The 23832-nt window shown below is 38.7% G+C and overlaps 1 protein-coding gene across 1 annotated transcript; it reads right to left on the bottom strand.

The window, feature by feature from the left end:
- Positions 1 to 799: 799 nt before the first annotated feature.
- Positions 800 to 23628, bottom strand: LOC113739135 (uncharacterized). Its single transcript, XM_027266378.1, has 3 exons — positions 23134 to 23628; positions 22616 to 22764; positions 800 to 1415 (listed from the first exon to the last, which is right to left on the bottom strand). Exons 1-3 carry the CDS (start codon positions 23626 to 23628, stop codon positions 800 to 802), a joined length of 1260 nt encoding a protein of 419 aa, XP_027122179.1.
- Positions 23629 to 23832: the final 204 nt, after the last annotated feature.

Raw genomic sequence — 23832 nt, forward strand, 5'->3', positions numbered from 1 at the left:
AGGAAGTTCAATCACCACTCACCTTAACAATAGAAGAGAGAGAACAACTAGGCACCTTAACCTTCCAAATAACTCCACCAAGAGCTTCAATCTTCCTTAGCTAGCAAGTTTTATGGAGTGATTTGCAATTTAATCGGTTGGAACTCAAGATTTGAGCAAGAATTGAAGTTGAAGTTGAAGAAACTCTCTCTTGTTCTTTCCTCACCAAAAATTTCGGCCAAGACAATAAAAATGGAAGAAATTGGGTCAAAATTTGGTTTAGTAAAGGTTAAGACAAGTCCAAGTCAAAGTCAAGGTCCAATAGTTAGGTGACAAATGGTCCTCTAGGATTTTAATCTTATCCTTTTGTCTCTCCAAGATTAAACCATCTAAGTAACCTCTAATTATCTCTTAGCACCTTGTAAAATAATATCACTTAATACAAAATTCCAACAAGTTGTCAAAAATATAATGCATTTACCGCACTAGCGGGTCCCACGTCCAAAATACGCTTTTAATTTCTCAAAAACTAACCGATACTAGAAAAATCATTTTAAAACTATTTTTGCTCATAAACTTTATCTGGGAATTTTTTCTAATCAAGAAAATGTAGAAAAGGCGGGCGTTAAAAAAAATAAACCCTAGAAAATTAGAAAATTTCCGGGTTCTCAAACTCATTTTTTTCGGGGCGTCACACATCCGCAACCACATTAGACTTACCAGCCTTGTATTTAATCACGTACGGAAAGGACTCCACGAATGCGATCCACCTTGCATGCTTTTTGCTCAAGGTGTGTTGGGCCTTAAGGTATTTAAGGGACTAATGATCAGTGTGTATCACGAATTCCTCAGGCCTTAAGTAGTGCTGCCAAACTTGTAGTGCTCGAATGAGGGCGTATAACTCTTTATCATAAGTTGAGTAGTTCAGTGCAGCCCCATTGAGTTTCTCACTAAAGTAGGCAATAGGTCTTCCTCTTTGGTTCAACACAGCTCCAACTACAATACCTGAAGCATCACAATCAATTTCAAATGTCTTAGAAAAGTCAGGTAAAGCAAGTACAGGTGCATGTGTGAGTTTGTGCTTTAAAGCGCGAAAGGCTTGTTCTTGAGAATCTCCCCAATGGAAGTTCTCATTCTTCTTGATCAACTCGGTCAAGGGTGCAGCAATGGTGCTAAAGTCCCTCACGAATCTCCTATAGAAACCCGCAAGTCCATGGAAGCTCCGAACATCACCCACCGATCTTGGTGTTGGCCACTCTTGGATAGCTTTCACCTTTTGGTCATCCACCTTCATTCCCTGCGCACTTATAACAAACCCTAGAAACACAAGTTCATTAGTGCAAAAATTACACTTCTTGAGATTGGCATAGAGCTTCTCTCGTCGAAGTACATCCATAACAGCCCTAATATGCTCTAGGTGTTCATCATAAGATTTGCTATAAATTAGGATATCGTCAAAGTAAACTACCACGAATTTCCCTAAGAATGGACGGAAAACATGGTTCATTAACCTCATGAAGGTGCTAGGTGCATTAGTTAGCCCAAAAGGCATCACTAACCACTCATACAATCCATACTTAGTTTTGAAGGCAGTTTTCCATTCGTCCCCCTCCTTTATCCGAATTTGATGGTACCCACTTTTGAGATCAATTTTGGTAAAGAACATAGCCCCATGCAACTCATCAAGCATGTCATCTAAGCGAGGTATAGGGTGGCGATACTTTACTGTGATGGCATTTACGGCTCTACAATCAGTGCACATTCTCCACGTACCATCTTTCTTGGGCACCAAAATGACTGGGACAGCGCACGGGCTTAAGCTCTCACGTGCCCATCCTTTGCCAAGCAAGTCGTCCACTTGCCTTTTGTGACGCCCCGAAAAGAATGAGTTTGAGAACCCGGAAATTTTCTAATTTTCTAGGATTTATTTGTTTTAATCGCCCGCCTTTTCTACATTTTCTTGATTAGAAAAATTCCCCAGATAAAGTTTATGAGCAAAGATAGTTTTAAAATGATTTTTCTAGTATCGGTTAGTTTTTGAGAAATTAAGAGCGTATTTTGGGCGTGGGACCCGCTAGTGCGGTAAATGCATTATATTTTTGACAACTTGTTGAAATTTTGTATTAAGTGATATTATTTTACAAAGTGTTTAGATATTTGTATTGGAGAGACAAAAGGATAGAGTTGCATTAAAAAGGGTGACAAGTGTCACCTTCCTATTCAACCTTGACTTTGACCATTATTTCTTACCTTTACTAATACTTAATTTTGATCCAAAAAGCACCTAAATTTCTGCAAGCTTGGCCGAACCTCTTGGAGCAAAAATACAAGAAGAAAGCCTTCAACTCCAACTCCATTTTGTTGATCTTGATCCCTATCTTTTGATGTTTACAAAACAAATGGATGATACTAATATTTCTTCAAGATATATTTTCAGTTATGAAGTTATTTGATTCCATGATCAAGTACAATTGAAAGATGACAAAGTATGCTGAAGCTGTCGGACGCTCAAGATGTCAGGATCGGACGTCCGATAATCATTGCACAACTTCGGATGCATGCTTCGGACGTCCGATAGGATCTTTCGAAGTCGACGAAACTATCGGACCTATCGGACGCTGAATATGTCTCTACCGGACGTCCGATAGAAACAAGATAATTTCTCAAATCTGTTTGTTTGCTGTCGGACGCATAAAGAGCTTGCACCGGACGTCCGAAAGAATTGAAGAAAATCTCTGAAACTCACTGCCTGCTGTCGGACGTATAAAACAGGGTTATCGGACGTCCGACACTCCAACGGCTAGTTGACTCTTCAGCTACTTTCTATCCGTTGGAAGCTTTAATGAGGCTCTTTCTTGGTCCTATATAAATAGTGGTTGGTCAGATACTTCAAAGAACTTTGGCACACTGAAGATACAAAAGATCTAGAGAGATTTTAGTGAGAAAATACTCCAAAAAGAATATTTGTAGTCTTAGTGGTGTGAGGTTCATTGTAAGCTTTTCATTTGTGAGTGAATCTTTCATGAGTGTAGCTCTGTGAGGGTTGTCCTGAGGGATAGTAAAACGTCCTGGCTTGACCGAGTGCTGCTTGGGGCAAGGAGGAGGTGAACCTTCCTTTGTACACAAGAGTGATTGTAATTCATCAACTTGAAGTAGCTTGTTTCAATTAATCTACAAGCTCAAGAGGAGTTGGGTAGTTAATTGGTTTGCAATCCTTTCCTTTTTATTTACTTATTGTTTTGTTTATGATCTTTGCATTGGTTGTTTTGGGCCTTACAATTGGTATCAGAGCTTGGTCTCCTAGAGATTAAGCTCAATCGGCTTTGGAGTAAAGATGACAACCAATAATGCTATGTTTTTTTAAGGACATTCTGTTATTAGACCACCTGTGTTTAATGGGTCAAATTATATGAGTTGGAAAGAAAGAATGATTATCTTTTTGCAATCTATTGATATCGAATTGTGGTTTATTATTAGTGAAGGTCCATATGATGCCTCTCTTATAGATGAAAATACTCATGCATCTAGACCGAAAACAAGAAGTGAACTGACTGCTGTAGATAGAGCTCATCTCACCTTAAATGCAAAAGCCATGAATGTGTTATATTGTGCATTAGACTCAAATGAATCTATTAGAGTCAAGGGTTGCAAGTCAGCTAAAGAAATTTGGGACAAACTGAAAGAAATTCATGAAGGTAGTGAGAATGTTAGAGAACAAAAGAAGTCCATTCTAGTTACAAAGTATGAATCTTTCAAGATGGAACCTCATGAAAATGTTGATCAAATGTATTGTAGATTCAATGATCTCATTAAAGATTTAGAGGTGCTGGAAAAAGAATATTCTCTTGGTGAGAAAAATAGAAAAATCCTGAATGCCTTGTCCAATGATTGGGAAAATAAAATGACTGCTATTGAGGAGGCTAGAGATTTGAATACTATGCCTATTGAATCTCTTATTAATTCTCTTACCTCTTATGAGCTGAAACTTAAGACTAAGGTGCAAGAGGAAGAGGATGCAAAAGTGCGAAAGAATATTGCTCTAAAAGCCTCACAAGATGAAGATGATTCTGCCTCCCTAGATGAAGAAGATGTGGAAGGTGATGACAATGATATCGCTCTCATCACAAAAAGTTTCAAACGAATACTCAACAAGAGAAGATTCAGAAATGGTGGACCTAGCAATTCATTCCCAAATCAGTTCAACAACTCAAGAAACAAAGGGAAGCTAGAGTTCAACAAAAAGCAAACTGATCAGTGCTTTGAATGCGGCCAACCTGGACACTATGCAAGTGACTGTCCAGTGATGAAGAAGAAAGAAGGAAGAAAACCAAGAATAAACAAATTTCAATTCACATGGAATGAATGCAATTCCGATAGTGAAATTGAAGAGGAAGATCAATCTGCTCAATTGGCTTTCATGGCTATTGGAGATGATGAGGTAACATCTTCTAGCTCTCAATTTGAAAGTGATGATGAAGATGATGATGATCTTGAATCTTTCATTATAAAATTGCATGATAGTTCGAAAGAATCTTATGTTAGAAACAAGGAGTTAAAACAGAAAATTAGTTTTTTGCTTCGAGATAATGCAAATCTTTTTCAACAAAACAAAAAGTTGAAAGCTGAAAATGATTACTTAAAAAAAAGTGAGACTGCTTTACACTTGGATCTTGATAGAAAAACAAGTTTTTGTGAAATGTTCAAAAGGGAACAAGATGATTTGAAAAGAAGAATGGATGATTTAAATGAGTTGCTTCAACATAAAAAACAGGACTGTTTTCAAAGTAATAAATCAAAACCTCATTTTAAGATAAATTCTGCTGCAAATGAGTTTGCTATCCATAGGAAAAGACAAGTAAGATTTATTAAACCTGTTCATATAAATAATTCCCTGATTATGTGTAATTTCTGTTGTCAAAAAGGTCACATGAAAAGTGATTGCTATGTGAGAAAGAATATAAAAAAAGGCATGAAATACATGTGGATAGTTAGACATGATGCTAATTTTAACAAGTAGGAGGTTTTGTCTAATCATTGCAGTGATTCTTGTTCAGAATATTTTTTCTTTTGATACTTTGATCTGAGTTTTCGCTGATATCTTTGAATACTACTGAATCTATATGATGTCAAAAAGAGAGATAAAAGAATAATGCTGATCTCATGATGATTTGATGTGATTGCTGTCATTTCTCTATTTTTTCTTGGAATATTGAATTCTCTGTTATTGTTGCTGGATTATAGTAGTTGATTTTTACTCTTATGATGACAAAAAAAAGGAGAAATGGATGCAATGTGTAAGGGGGAGTTATTCTGACATTATGAGTTTGGCTTTTAAAAGTTTTGGTTGCAATGATTGAGGGGGAGCTTATACTTATTTTTGTTTCTTTCCATCCATTGTTTTGTCATCATCAAAAAGGGGGAGATTGTTGATCTTGATCCCTATCTTTTGATGTTTACAAAACAAATAGATGATACTAATATTTCTTCAAGATATATTTTCAGTTATGAAGTTATTTGATTCCATGATCAAGTATAATTGAAAGATGACAAAGTATGCTGAAGCTGTCGGACGCTCAAGATGTCAGGATCGGACGTCCGATAATCATTGCACAACTTCGGACGCATGCTTTGGACGTCCGATAGGATCTTTCGAAGTCGACGAAACTATCGGACCTATCGGACGCTGAATATGTCTCTACCGGACGTCCGATAGAAACAAGATAATTTCTCAAATCTGTTTGTTTGCTGTCGGACGCATAAAGAACTTGCACCGGACGTCCGAAAGAATTGAAGAAAATCTCTGAAACTCACTGCCTGCTGTCGGACGTATAAAACAGGGCTATCGGACGTCCGACACTCCAACGGCTAGTTGACTCTTCAGCTACTTTCTATCCGTTGGAAGGTTTAATGAGACTCTTTCTTGGTCCTATATAAATAGTGGTTGGTCAGATACTTCAAAGAACTTTGGCACACTGAAGATACAAAAGATCTAGAGAGATTTTAGTGAGAAAATACTCCAAAAAGAATATTTGTAGTCTTAGTGGTGTGAGGTTCATTGTAAGCTTTTCATTTGTGAGTGAATCTTTCATGAGTGTGGCTCTGTGAGGGTTGTCCTGAGGGATAGTAAAACGTCCTGGCTTGACCGAGTGCTGCTTGGGGCAAGGAGGAGGTGAACCTTCCTTTGTACACAAGAGTGATTGTAATTCATCAACTTGAAGTAGCTTGTTTCAATTAATCTACAAGCTCAAGAGGAGTTGGGTAGTTAATTGGTTTGCAATCCTTTCCTTTTTATTTACTTATTGTTTCGTTTATGATCTTTGCATTGGTTGTTTTGGGCCTTACACATTTCTTGCTCAATCTTGTGAATCAACCGTTAAACTTTCAAATTCCTCCACAAAAGTCACTTGTTTAGGAAGATTGAAGGTAGTGGTGGAGTGATTAGAGAAGGCAAAGGACTAAGCCATCAACTTTCTTGATATTTCAAGGTTCATGTCTAGCAATCCTTTCTTTGTTCTTGATTATGCTAAATTAGTGACTTGTGATGGCTAAAGAGATGGTTTGATGGATTATATCTTGAGTTGTGGTTGACTTGATGAAATTTTATAATTTTGGGGGATTTTTCTGTTTTAATATGAACATGGTTGTGTGGTTATATATGATGATTGGAAATGATATTTAAGAACTCTATGAGGTGGAAAAAGTAGCCAATTGCAATCAATTCTGTTTTGGAAGAAATTTCAGAAAATTAGGTTTTGTGAAGGAACATTCTGCCCGAATTTTTAGCTCCTAGTTAGTGGCTGAATTGGCCTTAGCTTAAAACATGAAAGTTTTAGGGAATGACATTTTAGAGGTGCCTACAAAATTTCAGGTCAATCGGAGTAGTGTAGAATAAGAAAAGTCAAAATTACTATTGCTGTCCTGCTTTTACCCGAATGCTAGAATTGCGCCTGTAATTGGTTGTTTTGGCTGGAATTGCTTCCGAATTGGTTGTTAAGGTCTTCTGATGAAATTTAGCCATGTTTCGTAGCTTTCAGGTGGTTTTGGAATTTCTGAATTTGGACTTGGATAGCATGATTTATGATGTTTCCGCTAGAATGCGATCTGTGAATCTGTTTTTCCGGTTCTGGTGTAGTTTCTTGAATTTTTGACCTGGTTACACTCGAATCTGGGTTGAGTGACCTTCTGTAATATTGTAGCCCTGTCTCTTAGCTTCGAAACGGTGTGTCTTGCACCTCATCCGACAATCGTAGCGCCTTTGGCACCATTACCGCAAAATGACGTCAAAACTGTTTTTCTGGTTTTGAGCTTAACTTTCATTTCCGGACTTTTCCCTAGCTTGACTTGTACTAGTACTACTTAGAGCTTGCGGAATGACTATTGGATGAACTTGTTGTTGTGTGTGTACCTTTGGGACTAGCTGAGGAAATAATGAAGCCATGATGGCTTGAAAAGTTAGCAAATGCAGGGGAAGTGCTGTCCGAACTTTGAAGGGACTTGTTTGCATTGAGTTTGTGATCTAAGACTTGGATTTGAGCAAGGCAATATTATATGATGGATGATTTCTGAGCCATGGAGGTGAGTGACCCTAAACTATTTCCAAAGTACTTGTGAAATGCTTCTTGCATTATTTATTCAATTGCATATCATGCGTGCCTGCATGTGGATTCATGACATGATTTGGCTTCAATGAGTTCTGGGAAAGTCTAGTGCTGGACACCAACGTCTCCACCTTGTTTATGGTTCATGTTCATGTTTATCTGGAGCTCAAAAAGGGGCTCCCTCTCAATGTTAATGTTAAATGATCTATTTGAGCGTTGGGTGTGTAGACACCAAAATTTTAGCGTAATTTCATTTACTATTTAGTTTTTATTTTGTCGTGTTAATTTTATCCACTTTTTAGTTTTTATTTTATTATTTTTAGTTTTAAGTTTTTTTTAGCATAGAATTTCTCGAAAAAGAAAAAAGAGGAAAGAAAAAGCATTCAAAAGTATGCTTAGGTTGTTTGTGATTTAAATTCAATGTTTTGTTTAAAAAAAAAGGTTCATATGCGCATGCTGAGCATATGCGTTATTCTTCTGCAACCGGGAACTAGACGCTGTACCAGATGGGCAAGCTGGCATTTTGGTGAAGTTTCCTCACGGAAGTTGTTTCCTTTTAAGCTAGTACAAGACACCTCATCTATAAAAGACTGGATCAAGAATTTTCTGGAAGGGGGAAGCCATCAAACGGTTCCCAAATATCAGAAAAATACAGAAAAACCAGGACCATTGATGCTAGGTTCTGAAGATGTTGAATGCTGATAAGAAACAGCCGCAGCTGGGGGGGAGTTGGAGGACGGCGAAGAAAAGAAAAATCAGAGAGGAAGAAATGACAGCTGGTTGAGCGAAGGAAAATTTCTGGAAATGAGCGAGAGAGGACGGCTGGGTGAGAGTAGGAAGTAAGAAATCTGAGGGCTGACGGCTAGGAGGGAAGAAAAGATCTCTGAGAGGCCGAGAGAGAGTGGACGAAAAAAAAAAAAGAAACCTACGGGCAGTGAGGAAAGGCTATGGGGGTTGCGGGGAAGAGGAACTAGAAACCAAAAAAGTGCAAGAGAAAACCACCGAAAGGAAAAAAAAAGGAAACCCGCGAGCGGGTTTTGGGCTGATTATCGGCTGGGCAGAGGAAACCTAAAAAAAACAGAGAAAAGAGGGAGCTTTGGTCTGGAGGAGGAAGAGAAAGCTTCAGACAAGAAACCAGAAAGAAAAATGCAGAATCTTCTTCCTACGCAAAACCCACAACGAGGCTGATGTTTCAGCCTGCTCTCGCAAGGATTTTTTTCTGCCCCGATTCAGCTTCATTGGTGAAGCCATGAATTTCTGGTCAATCTACAAAGTGATAGGAGCAGTTTCTGTTCAGACATTTCGAAGGAAGAACGACAGGAAGATCACCAAATCTGGCCATGAAGAAGCTGCTCGGCCTCCACTGCACCAGTTTCAGCTTCAAACGAAAACGCAGCAGAAACTCTTGCTTTCGGCCCTAGCGATTCAGGTGATCGTTTTTGTTTCTCCCTTTCTTGCTTTAATGCTATATCCATGAGAATCCGAAGTCCAAAAGGCATGATCCTGTGACATTTTATGGCTAGTTGGGCTCCGTGATTTTTATCATATTTTGCTGTCTTGATGCTTCCCTGGTTGCCGTTGTTTTCTTTTTTGGGTTGGTGCAATTCTGATTGTTGGGTTTTAGAGATAAACGGTGTAAGTAGCACGATTTTCGTTAGCTTGGTAACAGATTTGTATGATCTTACGTTTGGTAATGAGCCCAGAAAGTGATTATATTAAAAACCCATGAACTGAAGAAGAAAATTTTGAGAAAAGATTGCATTTTGAGACTGATTTTAGTATGTTTAGACGTTGAAGGTTGTTGTTTTTCTAGCTTAAGATCGAAACTTTAATGCTTGGTAAAGATGTTAGTTGGGTTTGGAAGCATGAACACAGCGAGGGTAGAGAATTGTAGCAGGGAAAATTTCAGAATGTTATTTCGATACTTGCATGCCCCTTTTGTTCAATCTTCGTGCTTAAATCCAGAAATTTCATGTTGCAAAGTGAGGGGATTAGTTGGAGACTTCAGCAAGCCGTTCATGGCTGTTTTCCTGTCCGCTGAAGTCGGTGACAAAGTGTTGTGGGAAGGAAAATTGTAGCTTGGCATGTGTTTTTCTCTGATGAGTGTTTGATTCATAGCATGTTTGGCATCTTGTTTGTCTCAGGCTCTGAGCTCAAGCATGTTTTCTTGAACATTTGGTTGGCTTTTCAAACAAAAGTTAAAGAATGCTGGCTGCACTTTGTCTCCTGTTTTGCTGATCATTTCTTGCATTCTTAACAGCCACCAATCCAACTTTTTCTGCCTTAGTCTTGTAATAAAAGCATGGTATTTGGTTTGGTTGATGATTGGGAGTGGTGTCTTGTGTTTTGAGGTTGAAATCCATAAGTGAAAGTAAAATTTACAGCTAGTTTGTTTTGGTCGAAAGTTGTTGCAGAAAATTTCGAATGAATGTTGCAGCGGAAAGCTTTCTACGTAACATGCATGCAAAAGGCTACAAAAATTGCTTTTCAATCCCTTGGTTTTTGGTTAATGCTACAAAGGCCCAGTTATGTTTTGATTTCTTGCAATTGAGTCCTAAAGTATTTGCATTTGAACCATTATTTGGCTCTTTCTTTGCTCTTGGACTATTGAAGTTCCTAAAATGTTTAATTGGGTTTGAATGGTTGATTAATGCTTGCAATTGGGTCCTTGGTGGATCCCTTTCTTGGAAACTATGTATTATTTGATTTCATTTAAATTGCAATTAGGAGAGATTTGGTGACTTTGTTATACTTTACTATTTGAGGTGCCTTGACCTTTTTATTGTTTTGAAGCCATTTTTCTTTCATTTGGACACCATTTCAAGGGAGGTATAATTTCTTTTATCTTTTTTGTCTCTCCTATGTGATCCAACGTCCTAAGTGAGAATTGCATGTCTAATTTGCTTTCCTTGCCTTTCTTTAGTTCCTTTATTTCATTTACTTTTGCTTTTATTAAGTCATTCTTTTATTTATGGGGTATGTGTACACCTCTTGGCTTGTAATAGATAGGGCTTGGAGAGCACTTGATGAAGACCTATTGAAGACATGTGCCTAGCTAGCAAATGTAATAGGTTCATTAGCTTGATTGATTGCTTTTGTTGCTATGTGTTATTTGCTTTATTAGGCTCTTGCATCTAGTCGAGCATGCTAAGTGTTATGTGCTATGTGTTTATGAGTGTCTGGCATGTCTACTTGCTTTCTATAGTCGTAGATGAATGTGATGGATGAATGTACGTCACCACACTAGTCCAATGCTAGTTGTGGCTCATTATTCCGTTAGGAATTCATAGAAAGGGCTAGTCCAACGCTAGACCCAATAGGCCGTCCCCCTTTCGTTAGTGCATACTTGCATGTTCACTACATTTCATGCATTTTTCTTAGTTTTTATCATTTGGCATGCTCCTCCAATCCTTTTTCCTTCATTTTAGGCTTTTTGCATCCTCATTCTAGTTATAGGGTACATTTGCTTGAGAGTCCCCTTTCGATAAGGGAAACGAGCGAGTTTGGCTACAAAATAGCTTTAGCACGCTAGTTCTTCCTTCTAATCCAAGGGAAAATCAAAGTCGTAAAGTTAGGAGTCCTTCCCGTGCCCGACTTGATGCATTCCCTTAGGGTCATACGCTTGCATTCTTTTATATCACCTCCTTACTCTTTTAGCCGCATTTTCTCACTACTTAGATTTTTCTCAATCCATTTTCTCATCACCTTTTTCCTATCCCTCATTTATTTTTCTACCTCACAAATGGCACTCAAATTGCACTTATACGTATCTAATATCCTATTTTCATTTATTTGCACACACAAACACCTTTATCTTCTCACACTTGCACACTTGCACTTGAGTCCTCACTTGCATTAATCACGACTTCCATGAGAGCTTTCCTTATTGGCCACCACAATTCATGTGGTTGGGATCTAAAAGCCTCATGAGAAACATTTTAGGTTTAGGATTGCATTTTTCTTTCCTTTTCGCATCCATTAGTCATATCCAACATGCAATACATACCTTGGGTAGAAAATTAGGAAAAGTGGGGCTAAGTCATGCAACTAGCTCTTGGTAGGGTAAGGGAGTGCCTTAGGCTTTGCCTTTGCCTTCTCCCTTATCAAATGTGACCCCCGATCCCTTTCTTTGGTTGCGTAGACCTAAAAGTTCTTTAAAAGGGTTTATTTACTTTTTAGTTCAAAAACAAAAATCATTTTTTGGTGACTTGGTACACCCTAACTCTATATGTGACGCCCCGAAAAGAATGAGTTTGAGAACCCGGAAATTTTCTAATTTTCTAGGGTTTATTTTTTTAACGCCCGCCTTTTCTACATTTTCTTGATTAGAAAAATTCCCTAGATAAAGTTTATGAGCAAAGATAGTTTTAAAATGATTTTTCTAGTATCGGTTAGTTTTTAAGAAATTAATAGCGTATTTTGAACGTGGGACCCGCAAGTGCGGTAAATGCATTATATTTTTGACAACTTGTTGGAATTTTGTATTAAGTGATATTATTTTACAAAGTGTTAAAATATTTGTATTAGAGAGACAAAAAGATAAGTTTTGAACCAAAGGGTGACAAGTGTCACCATAAGATTAAGTCTTGGACTTTGACTACACTATTCACTACTTTACCAAATAAATCAAAAAATTGCCAAAAATCATCCTTATTTCTAAAGCTTCATAGCCAGCTCTCTCTCAAAGGAAAAGAAAGAAAAGCTCTCAATTTCTTCCTTCTATTTCTTGCTCAATCTTCAAATCCAACCAATAAAACTCCAAATCATTCCATAAAATCTCTTTGCTAAGTGGTCTTGAGGTGTTTTGTGGAGTTGTTTGGAAAGCTAAGGTGACTAGTTGCTCTGTCTCTTGTATTGCTAAGGTGAGTTGTGAAGGACCCCTCTCCTTCCTCTAATGATGTTCAATTCATGATTGGTGGTGGTATGAGATGCAATATTATGGATTATTTCTTGATTTGTGGTTGAAGTGATGAAGTTTTATTATTTTTGGGGATTTTTCTGTTTTAATATAAGCATGGTTGTGTGGCTATCTATGATGATTGGAAATGGTATATAATGATTCTAGAAGGTGGAAAAAGTGGACAATTGCAATCAATTTCTGTTTTGGAAGAAAATTGAAAAACCTAGGGTTCATGAAGCTACATTCTGTCCGGTTTTATAGCTCCTAGCTAGAGACCGAATTGGCCTTAGCTCAAAACATGAAAGTTGTAGGGAATGACATTTTAAAGGTGCCTACAAAATTTCAGGTCAATCGGAGTAGCGTAGCTTGAGAAAATTCGAAATTACCCTTGCTGTCCTGGTTTTACCCGAATTTGGGAATTGCTTCTGTAATTGGTTGTTTTGGCCAGGAATGCTTCCGAATTGGTTGTTGAGGTCTTCTAATGAATTGTAACCGTGTTTCTTAGCTTGCAGTTGGTTTTGGAATTTCTGGATTTGGACTTAGGTAGACTGATTTATGATGTTTCCGCTGGAATGCGTTCTGTGAATCTGTTTTTGTGATTCTGGTGTAGCATCTTGCATTTTTGACCTTGTTACACTCGAAACTGGGTTGAGTGACCTTCTAAAATATTGTAGCCCTATCTCTTAGCTTCGAAACGGTATATCTTTCACATTCATCCGATAATCGTAGTGCCTTTGGTGCCATTACCGCAAAAGGATGTCAAAAGCTATTTTTCTGGTTTTGTGCTTAACTTTCATTTCCGAACTTTTCCCTAGCTTGACCTGTACTAGTACTACTTGGAGCTTGCTGAATGACTATTGGATGAACTTGTTGTTGTGTGCGTACTTTGGGACTGGCTGAGGAAATAATGAAGCCTTGACGGCTGGAAAAGTAAGCAAATTTAGTGGAAGTGCTGTCCGAACTTTGAAAGGACTTGATTGCATTGAGTTTGTGATCTAAGACTTGGATTTGAGCAAGGCAATGATATATGATGGTTGGTTCCTGAGCCGTGGAGGTGAGTGACCCTAAACTATTTCCAAAGTACTTGTGAAATGCTTCTTGCATTATTTATTCGATTGCATATCATGCGTGCTTGCATGTGGATTCATGACATGATTTGGCTTCAATGAGTTCTGGGAAAGTCTAGTGCTGGACACCAACGTCTCCACCTTGTTTATGGTTCATGTTCATGTTTATCTGGTGCTCAAAAAGGGGCTCCCTCTCAATGTTAATGTTAAATGATCTATTTGAGCGTTGGGTGTTCAAGTGCAATGATTTCACCGGCTCACGAGAGCAATAAACGGACATTTGATCTCTGAATCATGACATCATCGAAATGATCGAAATGCAATATTGTGAAATATATTTGATTACTGATTTTACTGGTTACTCGCTGAGCTTCTAGCTCACCCCAAAACTATTTTATTCCCCTCTACAGGGCTCGTGGCGAAGGAAGGCTTGTTGTGCTTATTCGCGTGAATAGATGGCCTATATTTTGTACAGTTTAGATTTGGAATCATTTTATGTATAGTTGAGAATTGTTTCCGCTTCGCTTATGACATGTAAATGTTGGAGATTTATATTGTAATGTTTGAGGTTTATTCTTGTAATTCATTTGAGGACTGTAGTGAACGACTGAGTCCCGGCGAGAGCTGGGCAGGCGGCCCGCCGAACCCTCTGGTTCGCCTTAGGGGGAGGTGGGGCCGTCACAGTTGGTATCAGAGCTTAGGTTTCAGATCTCTGTAGTGTATCCTAGGCTTGAAGTTTAGGATGCCGGACTGTGGGTTTGGTTTGCAATAGTAGTGATTCTTGAGGGATGTTTTGACTTGATTAGTACAAGATGGAATGTCGAGGACGACATTCTTTTAAGGAGGGGAGTTTGTGACGCCCCGAAAAGAATGAGTTTGAGAACCCGGAAATTTTCTAATTTTCTAGGGTTTATTTTTTTAACGCCCGCCTTTTCTACATTTTCTTGATTAGAAAAATTCCCTAGATAAAGTTTATGAGCAAAGATAGTTTTAAAATGATTTTTCTAGTATCGGTTAGTTTTTAAGAAATTAATAGCGTATTTTGAACGTGGGACCCGCAAGTGCGGTAAATGCATTATATTTTTGACAACTTGTTGGAATTTTGTATTAAGTGATATTATTTTACAAAGTGTTAAGATATTTGTATTGGAGAGACAAAAAGATAAGTTTTGAACCAAAGGGTGACAAGTGTCACCATAAGATTAAGTCTTGGACTTTGACTACACTATTCACTACTTTACCAAATAAATCAAAAAATTGCCAAAAATCATCCTTATTTCTAAAGCTTCATAGCCAGCTCTCTCTCAAAGGAAAAGAAAGAAAAGCTCTCAATTTCTTCCTTCTATTTCTTGCTCAATCTTCAAATCCAACCAATAAAACTCCAAATCATTCCATAAAATCTCTTTGCTAAGTGGTCTTGAGGTGTTTTGTGGAGTTGTTTGGAAAGCTAAGGTGACTAGTTGCTCTGTCTCTTGTATTGCTAAGGTGAGTTGTGAAGGACCCCTCTCCTTCCTCTAATGATGTTCAATTCATGATTGGTGGTGGTATGAGATGCAATATTATGGATTATTTCTTGATTTGTGGTTGAAGTGATGAAGTTTTATTATTTTTGGGGATTTTTCTGTTTTAATATAAGCATGGTTGTGTGGCTATCTATGATGATTGGAAATGGTATATAATGATTCTAGAAGGTGGAAAAAGTGGACAATTGCAATCAATTTCTGTTTTGGAAGAAAATTGAAAAACCTAGGGTTCATGAAGCTACATTCTGTCCGGTTTTATAGCTCCTAGCTAGAGACCGAATTGGCCTTAGCTCAAAACATGAAAGTTGTAGGGAATGACATTTTAAAGGTGCCTACAAAATTTCAGGTCAATCGGAGTAGCGTAGCTTGAGAAAATTCGAAATTACCCTTGCTGTCCTGGTTTTACCCGAATTTGGGAATTGCTTCTGTAATTGGTTGTTTTGGCCAGGAATGCTTCCGAATTGGTTGTTGAGGTCTTCTAATGAATTGTAACCGTGTTTCTGAGCTTGCAGTTGGTTTTGGAATTTCTGGATTTGGACTTAGGTAGACTGATTTATGATGTTTCCGCTGGAATGCGTTCTGTGAATCTGTTTTTGTGATTCTGGTGTAGAATCTTGCATTTTTGACCTTGTTACACTCGAAACTGGGTTGAGTGACCTTCTAAAATATTGTAGCCCTATCTCTTAGCTTCGAAACGGTATATCTTTCACATTCATCCGATAATCGTAGTGCCTTTGGTGCCATTACCGCAAAAGGATGTCAAAAGCTATTTTTCTGGTTTTGTGCTTAACTTTCATTTCCGAACTTTTCCCTAGCTTGACCTGTACTAGTACTACTTGGAGCTTGCTGAATGACTATTGGATGAACTTGTTGTTGTGTGCGTACTTTGGGACTGGCTGAGGAAATAATGAAGCCTTGACGGCTGGAAAAGTAAGCAAATTTAGTGGAAGTGCTGTCCGAACTTTGAAAGGACTTGATTGCATTGAGTTTGTGATCTAAGACTTGGATTTGAGCAAGGCAATGATATATGATGGTTGGTTCCTGAGCCGTGGAGGTGAGTGACCCTAAACTATTTCCAAAGTACTTGTGAAATGCTTCTTGCATTATTTATTCGATTGCATATCATGCGTGCTTGCATGTGGATTCATGACATGATTTGGCTTCAATGAGTTCTGGGAAAGTCTAGTGCTGGACACCAACGTCTCCACCTTGTTTATGGTTCATGTTCATGTTTATCTGGTGCTCAAAAAGGGGCTCCCTCTCAATGTTAATGTTAAATGATCTATTTGAGCGTTGGGTGTTCAAGTGCAATGATTTCACCGGCTCACGAGAGCAATAAACGGACATTTGATCTCTGAATCATGACATCATCGAAATGATCGAAATGCAATATTGTGAAATATATTTGATTACTGATTTTACTGGTTACTCGCTGAGCTTCTAGCTCACCCCAAAACTATTTTATTCCCCTCTACAGGGCTCGTGGCGAAGGAAGGCTTGTTGTGCTTATTCACGTGAATAGATGGCCTATATTTTGTACAGTTTGGATTTGGAATCATTTTATGTATAGTTGAGAATTGTTTCCGCTTCGCTTATGACATGTAAATGTTGGAGATTTATATTGTAATGTTTGAGGTTTATTCTTGTAATTCATTTGAGGACTGTAGTGAACGACTGAGTCCCGGCGAGAGCTGGGCAGGCGGCCCGCCGAACCCTCTGGTTCGCCTTAGGGGGAGGTGGGGCCGTCACAGTTGGTATCAGAGCTTAGGTTTCAGATCTCTGTAGTGTATCCTAGGCTTGAAGTTTAGGATGCCGGACTGTGGGTTTGGTTTGCAATAGTAGTGATTCTTGAGGGATGTTTTGACTTGATTAGTACAAGATGGAATGTCGAGGACGACATTCTTTTAAGGAGGGGAGTTTGTGACGCCCCGAAAAGAATGAGTTTGAGAACCCGGAAATTTTCTAATTTTCTAGGGTTTATTTTTTTAACGCCCGCCTTTTCTACATTTTCTTGATTAGAAAAATTCCCTAGATAAAGTTTATGAGCAAAGATAGTTTTAAAATGATTTTTCTAGTATCGGTTAGTTTTTAAGAAATTAATAGCGTATTTTGAACGTGGGACCCGCAAGTGCGGTAAATGCATTATATTTTTGACAACTTGTTGGAATTTTGTATTAAGTGATATTATTTTACAAAGTGTTAAGATATTTGTATTGGAGAGACAAAAAGATAAGTTTTGAACCAAAGGGTGACAAGTGTCACCATAAGATTAAGTCTTGGACTTTGACTACACTATTCACTACTTTACCAAATAAATCAAAAAATTGCCAAAAATCATCCTTATTTCTAAAGCTTCATAGCCAGCTCTCTCTCAAAGGAAAAGAAAGAAAAGCTCTCAATTTCTTCCTTCTATTTCTTGCTCAATCTTCAAATCCAACCAATAAAACTCCAAATCATTCCATAAAATCTCTTTGCTAAGTGGTCTTGAGGTGTTTTGTGGAGTTGTTTGGAAAGCTAAGGTGACTAGTTGCTCTGTCTCTTGTATTGCTAAGGTGAGTTGTGAAGGACCCCTCTCCTTCCTCTAATGATGTTCAATTCATGATTGGTGGTGGTATGAGATGCAATATTATGGATTATTTCTTGATTTGTGGTTGAAGTGATGAAGTTTTATTATTTTTGGGGATTTTTCTGTTTTAATATAAGCATGGTTGTGTGGCTATCTATGATGATTGGAAATGGTATATAATGATTCTAGAAGGTGGAAAAAGTGGACAATTGCAATCAATTTCTGTTTTGGAAGAAAATTGAAAAACCTAGGGTTCATGAAGCTACATTCTGTCCGGTTTTATAGCTCCTAGCTAGAGACCGAATTGGCCTTAGCTCAAAACATGAAAGTTGTAGGGAATGACATTTTAAAGGTGCCTACAAAATTTCAGGTCAATCGGAGTAGCGTAGCTTGAGAAAATTCGAAATTACCCTTGCTGTCCTGGTTTTACCCGAATTTGGGAATTGCTTCTGTAATTGGTTGTTTTGGCCAGGAATGCTTCCGAATTGGTTGTTGAGGTCTTCTAATGAATTGTAACCGTGTTTCTGAGCTTGCAGTTGGTTTTGGAATTTCTGGATTTGGACTTAGGTAGACTGATTTATGATGTTTCCGCTGGAATGCGTTCTGTGAATCTGTTTTTGTGATTCTGGTGTAGAATCTTGCATTTTTGACCTTGTTACACTCGAAACTGGGTTGAGTGACCTTCTAAAATATTGTAGCCCTATCTCTTAGCTTCGAAACGGTATATCTTTCACATTCATCCGATAATCGTAGTGCCTTTGGTGCCATTACCGCAAAAGGATGTCAAAAGCTATTTTTCTGGTTTTGTGCTTAACTTTCATTTCCGAACTTTTCCCTAGCTTGACCTGTACTAGTACTACTTGGAGCTTGCTGAATGACTATTGGATGAACTTGTTGTTGTGTGCGTACTTTGGGACTGGCTGAGGAAATAATGAAGCCTTGACGGCTGGAAAAGTAAGCAAATTTAGTGGAAGTGCTGTCCGAACTTTGAAAGGACTTGATTGCATTGAGTTTGTGATCTAAGACTTGGATTTGAGCAAGGCAATGATATATGATGGTTGGTTCCTGAGCCGTGGAGGTGAGTGACCCTAAACTATTTCCAAAGTACTTGTGAAATGCTTCTTGCATTATTTATTCGATTGCATATCATGCGTGCTTGCATGTGGATTCATGACATGATTTGGCTTCAATGAGTTCTGGGAAAGTCTAGTGCTGGACACCAACGTCTCCACCTTGTTTATGGTTCATGTTCATGTTTATCTGGTGCTCAAAAAGGGGCTCCCTCTCAATGTTAATGTTAAATGATCTATTTGAGCGTTGGGTGTTCAAGTGCAATGATTTCACCGGCTCACGAGAGCAATAAACGGACATTTGATCTCTGAATCATGACATCATCGAAATGATCGAAATGCAATATTGTGAAATATATTTGATTACTGATTTTACTGGTTACTCGCTGAGCTTCTAGCTCACCCCAAAACTATTTTATTCCCCTCTACAGGGCTCGTGGCGAAGGAAGGCTTGTTGTGCTTATTCACGTGAATAGATGGCCTATATTTTGTACAGTTTGGATTTGGAATCATTTTATGTATAGTTGAGAATTGTTTCCGCTTCGCTTATGACATGTAAATGTTGGAGATTTATATTGTAATGTTTGAGGTTTATTCTTGTAATTCATTTGAGGACTGTAGTGAACGACTGAGTCCCGGCGAGAGCTGGGCAGGCGGCCCGCCGAACCCTCTGGTTCGCCTTAGGGGGAGGTGGGGCCGTCACAGTTGGTATCAGAGCTTAGGTTTCAGATCTCTGTAGTGTATCCTAGGCTTGAAGTTTAGGATGCCGGACTGTGGGTTTGGTTTGCAATAGTAGTGATTCTTGAGGGATGTTTTGACTTGATTAGTACAAGATGGAATGTCGAGGACGACATTCTTTTAAGGAGGGGAGTTTGTGACGCCCCGAAAAGAATGAGTTTGAGAACCCGGAAATTTTCTAATTTTCTAGGGTTTATTTTTTTAACGCCCGCCTTTTCTACATTTTCTTGATTAGAAAAATTCCCTAGATAAAGTTTATGAGCAAAGATAGTTTTAAAATGATTTTTCTAGTATCGGTTAGTTTTTAAGAAATTAATAGCGTATTTTGAACGTGGGACCCGCAAGTGCGGTAAATGCATTATATTTTTGACAACTTGTTGGAATTTTGTATTAAGTGATATTATTTTACAAAGTGTTAAGATATTTGTATTGGAGAGACAAAAAGATAAGTTTTGAACCAAAGGGTGACAAGTGTCACCATAAGATTAAGTCTTGGACTTTGACTACACTATTCACTACTTTACCAAATAAATCAAAAAATTGCCAAAAATCATCCTTATTTCTAAAGCTTCATAGCCAGCTCTCTCTCAAAGGAAAAGAAAGAAAAGCTCTCAATTTCTTCCTTCTATTTCTTGCTCAATCTTCAAATCCAACCAATAAAACTCCAAATCATTCCATAAAATCTCTTTGCTAAGTGGTCTTGAGGTGTTTTGTGGAGTTGTTTGGAAAGCTAAGGTGACTAGTTGCTCTATCTCTTGTATTGCTAAGGTGAGTTGTGAAGGACCCCTCTCCTTCCTCTAATGATGTTCAATTCATGATTGGTGGTGGTATGAGATGCAATATTATGGATTATTTCTTGATTTGTGGTTGAAGTGATTAAGTTTTATTATTTTTGGGGATTTTTCTGTTTTAATATAAGCATGGTTGTGTGGCTATCTATGATGATTGGAAATGGTATATAATGATTCTAGAAGGTGGAAAAAGTGGACAATTGCAATCAATTTCTGTTTTGGAAGAAAATTGAAAAACCTAGGGTTCATGAAGCTACATTCTGTCCGGTTTTATAGCTCCTAGATAGAGACCGAATTGGCCTTAGCTCAAAACATGAAAGTTGTAGGGAATGACATTTTAAAGGTGCCTACAAAATTTCAGGTCAATCGGAGTAGCGTAGCTTGAGAAAATTCGAAATTACCCTTGCTGTCCTGGTTTTACCCGAATTTGGGAATTGCTTCTGTAATTGGTTGTTTTGGCCAGGAATGCTTCCGAATTGGTTGTTGAGGTCTTCTAATGAATTGTAACCGTGTTTCTTAGCTTGCAGTTGGTTTTGGAATTTCTGGATTTGGACTTAGGTAGACTGATTTATGATGTTTCCGCTGGAATGCGTTCTGTGAATCTGTTTTTGTGATTCTGGTGTAGCATCTTGCATTTTTGACCTTGTTACACTCGAAACTGGGTTGAGTGACCTTCTAAAATATTGTAGCCCTATCTCTTAGCTTCGAAACGGTATATCTTTCACATTCATCCGATAATCGTAGTGCCTTTGGTGCCATTACCGCAAAAGGATGTCAAAAGCTATTTTTCTGGTTTTGTGCTTAACTTTCATTTCCGAACTTTTCCCTAGCTTGACCTGTACTAGTACTACTTGGAGCTTGCTGAATGACTATTGGATGAACTTGTTGTTGTGTGTGTACTTTGGGACTGGCTGAGGAAATAATGAAGCCTTGACGGCTGGAAAAGTAAGCAAATTTAGTGGAAGTGCTGTCCGAACTTTGAAAGGACTTGATTGCATTGAGTTTGTGATCTAAGACTTGGATTTGAGCAAGGCAATGATATATGATGGTTGGTTCCTGAGCCGTGGAGGTGAGTGACCCTAAACTATTTCCAAAGTACTTGTGAAATGCTTCTTGCATTATTTATTCGATTGCATATCATGCGTGCTTGCATGTGGATTCATGACATGATTTGGCTTCAATGAGTTCTGGGAAAGTCTAGTGCTGGACACCAACGTCTCCACCTTGTTTATGGTTCATGTTCATGTTTATCTGGTGCTCAAAAAGGGGCTCCCTCTCAATGTTAATGTTAAATGATCTATTTGAGCGTTGGGTGTTCAAGTGCAATGATTTCACCGGCTCACGAGAGCAATAAACGGACATTTGATCTCTGAATCATGACATCATCGAAATGATCGAAATGCAATATTGTGAAATATATTTGATTACTGATTTTACTGGTTACTCGCTGAGCTTCTAGCTCACCCCAAAACTATTTTATTCCCCTCTACAGGGCTCGTGGCGAAGGAAGGCTTGTTGTGCTTATTCACGTGAATAGATGGCCTATATTTTGTACAGTTTGGATTTGGAATCATTTTATGTATAGTTGAGAATTGTTTCCGCTTCGCTTATGACATGTAAATGTTGGAGATTTATATTGTAATGTTTGAGGTTTATTCTTGTAATTCATTTGAGGACTGTAGTGAACGACTGAGTCCCGGCGAGAGCTGGGCAGGCGGCCCGCCGAACCCTCTGGTTCGCCTTAGGGGGAGGTGGGGCCGTCACACTATACCAAGTGGCGACTCCATTTTTCATCCAAAAACCCTTTTGAACTTTATTTGGCCAAAACCGTCGCATTTCATAATCCCACGCCCTTTATTTTCACTTTCACACGTTCACATACATATCTCATACACTACTTTCACACACACTACTATCAAAAAGTGGGGCGCGACAGGGTGTTCAAGTGCAATGATTTCACCGGCTCATGAGAGCAATAAACGTACATTTGATCTCTGAATCATGACATCATCGAAATGATCGAAATGCATTATTGTGCAATATATTTGATTTCTGATTTTACTGGTTACTCGCTGAGCTTCTAGCTCACCCCAAAACTATTTTATTCCCCTCCACAGGGCTCGTGGCAAAGGAAGGCTTGTTGTGATTTTATTGTTGTGGAATTCCTCTTGTATAAGAATTGGGATCATGGATCAGAGTGGCGCAGTGGAAGCGTGGACGCTTCGCTTTTGACATGTAATTATTGGAGAATTTGATGTAATTTTTGAGATTTATATTGTAATTTGTTTGAGGAATGTAGTGAACGACTGAGTCCCGGCAAGAGCTGGGAAGGCGGCCCGCCGAACCCTCTGGTTCGCCTTAGGGGGAGGTGGGGCTGTCACACCTTTGCAGCTCCTTAGTTTCCTCCGGGTTGCTCTTGTAAGCTGGGCGATTTGGCAACGACGGTCCAGGGACGAAGTCTATTTGGTGCTCAGTACCTCTAAGCGGTGGTAATCCACTTGGTACGTCATCAGGAAAGATATCAGCATATTCCTACAAAAGAGACTTAACCTCAAGCGGTAAGTTAGTATCAAGGTCATGCACATTCTGAGCTATTTCTTTACTAACAAGCATAAGAAGCGGTTGCTCATCCCTCATTAACTTCCTCACTTTCTTGGCTTTTATCAGGAGCATTTGTTTTCCCTCGGGTTTTACCTCACTTGCTGAGCTATCTAAAGCCCTTTTCCTCTCTTTTTTTGCCTCGACTTTCTCATTTTCTTTCTTTTTTGCACTATACTTCTCAGACTCCTGTTGCAATTTCAATTGGTCCTCATGCACTTGTTTTGGAGAAAGGGGAGCTAGGGTGACTTTCTTACTATTATACAAGAAACTATACTTGTTAGTCACACCATCAAAAGTTACCTGCCTGTCAAACTGCCATGGCCTACCTAGTATAATGTGACTAGCCTGCATAGAAACTACATCACATAATATTTCATCAGTATATTTATGAATTTGAAAGGATATAAGAACCTGTTTGGTTACTCGAACCTCCCCAGAATTGTTGAGCCATTGGAGTTTGTAGGGTCGCGGGTGATCCCTCGTAGGCAGCTTCAAGTTGTCCACCATGAGGGAACTAGCCACATTTGTACAGCTCCCACTATCAATAATCACACTACAAAGTGCTTGGTTGACGAAGCACCTAGTGTAGAAAATGTTCTCCCGTTGAAGCTCGTCCTCCTTAACACGTGCCGTCAATGCTCTCCTGGCAACCAAGGCGGTCCCAAAGTGACCCTCGGGTGCACTAAACTCCTCTTCATTTGGTGACTCACCATCGCTACCTCCTTCAAGGGGTGGCATGCCTTCGTACTCGGCTTCGTCCTCACTCACGATCTCGCCATTTTGCATCATAATCATAGTCCTTTGATTGGGACATTGACTAGCAATATGGCCTCTACCTTGACATTTGAAGCATCGAGTATCACGAGCCCTAGATTGTGCCCTAGGCTCCTCGAATTGAGTATCACGGGCATCGTTCACTACCGATTGAACACACCACTTGACCACTACTTTTTTACCATAAAATATCATTAATATTAGTGCAAAATATCAGCCCCTTAC

The sequence above is a fragment of the Coffea arabica genome, chromosome 4c, assembly GCF_036785885.1.
Source record: "Coffea arabica cultivar ET-39 chromosome 4c, Coffea Arabica ET-39 HiFi, whole genome shotgun sequence".
NCBI classification, from domain to species: Eukaryota; Viridiplantae; Streptophyta; class Magnoliopsida; order Gentianales; family Rubiaceae; genus Coffea; species Coffea arabica.

Coding starts and splice junctions, on each gene's coding strand:
- LOC113739135 (XM_027266378.1), bottom strand. CDS start 23,628: ATGATTATGATGCAAAATGGCGAGATCGTGAGTGAGGACGAAGCCGAG. Junction 22,765..23,133: donor CATGGCAGTTTGACAGGCAG/GTAACTTTTGAT, acceptor TCTCTTTTGTAG/GAATATGCTGATATCTTTCC. Junction 1,416..22,615: donor GAAACTAAGGAGCTGCAAAG/GTGTGACAGCCC, acceptor CCTAATTTATAG/CAAATCTTATGATGAACACC.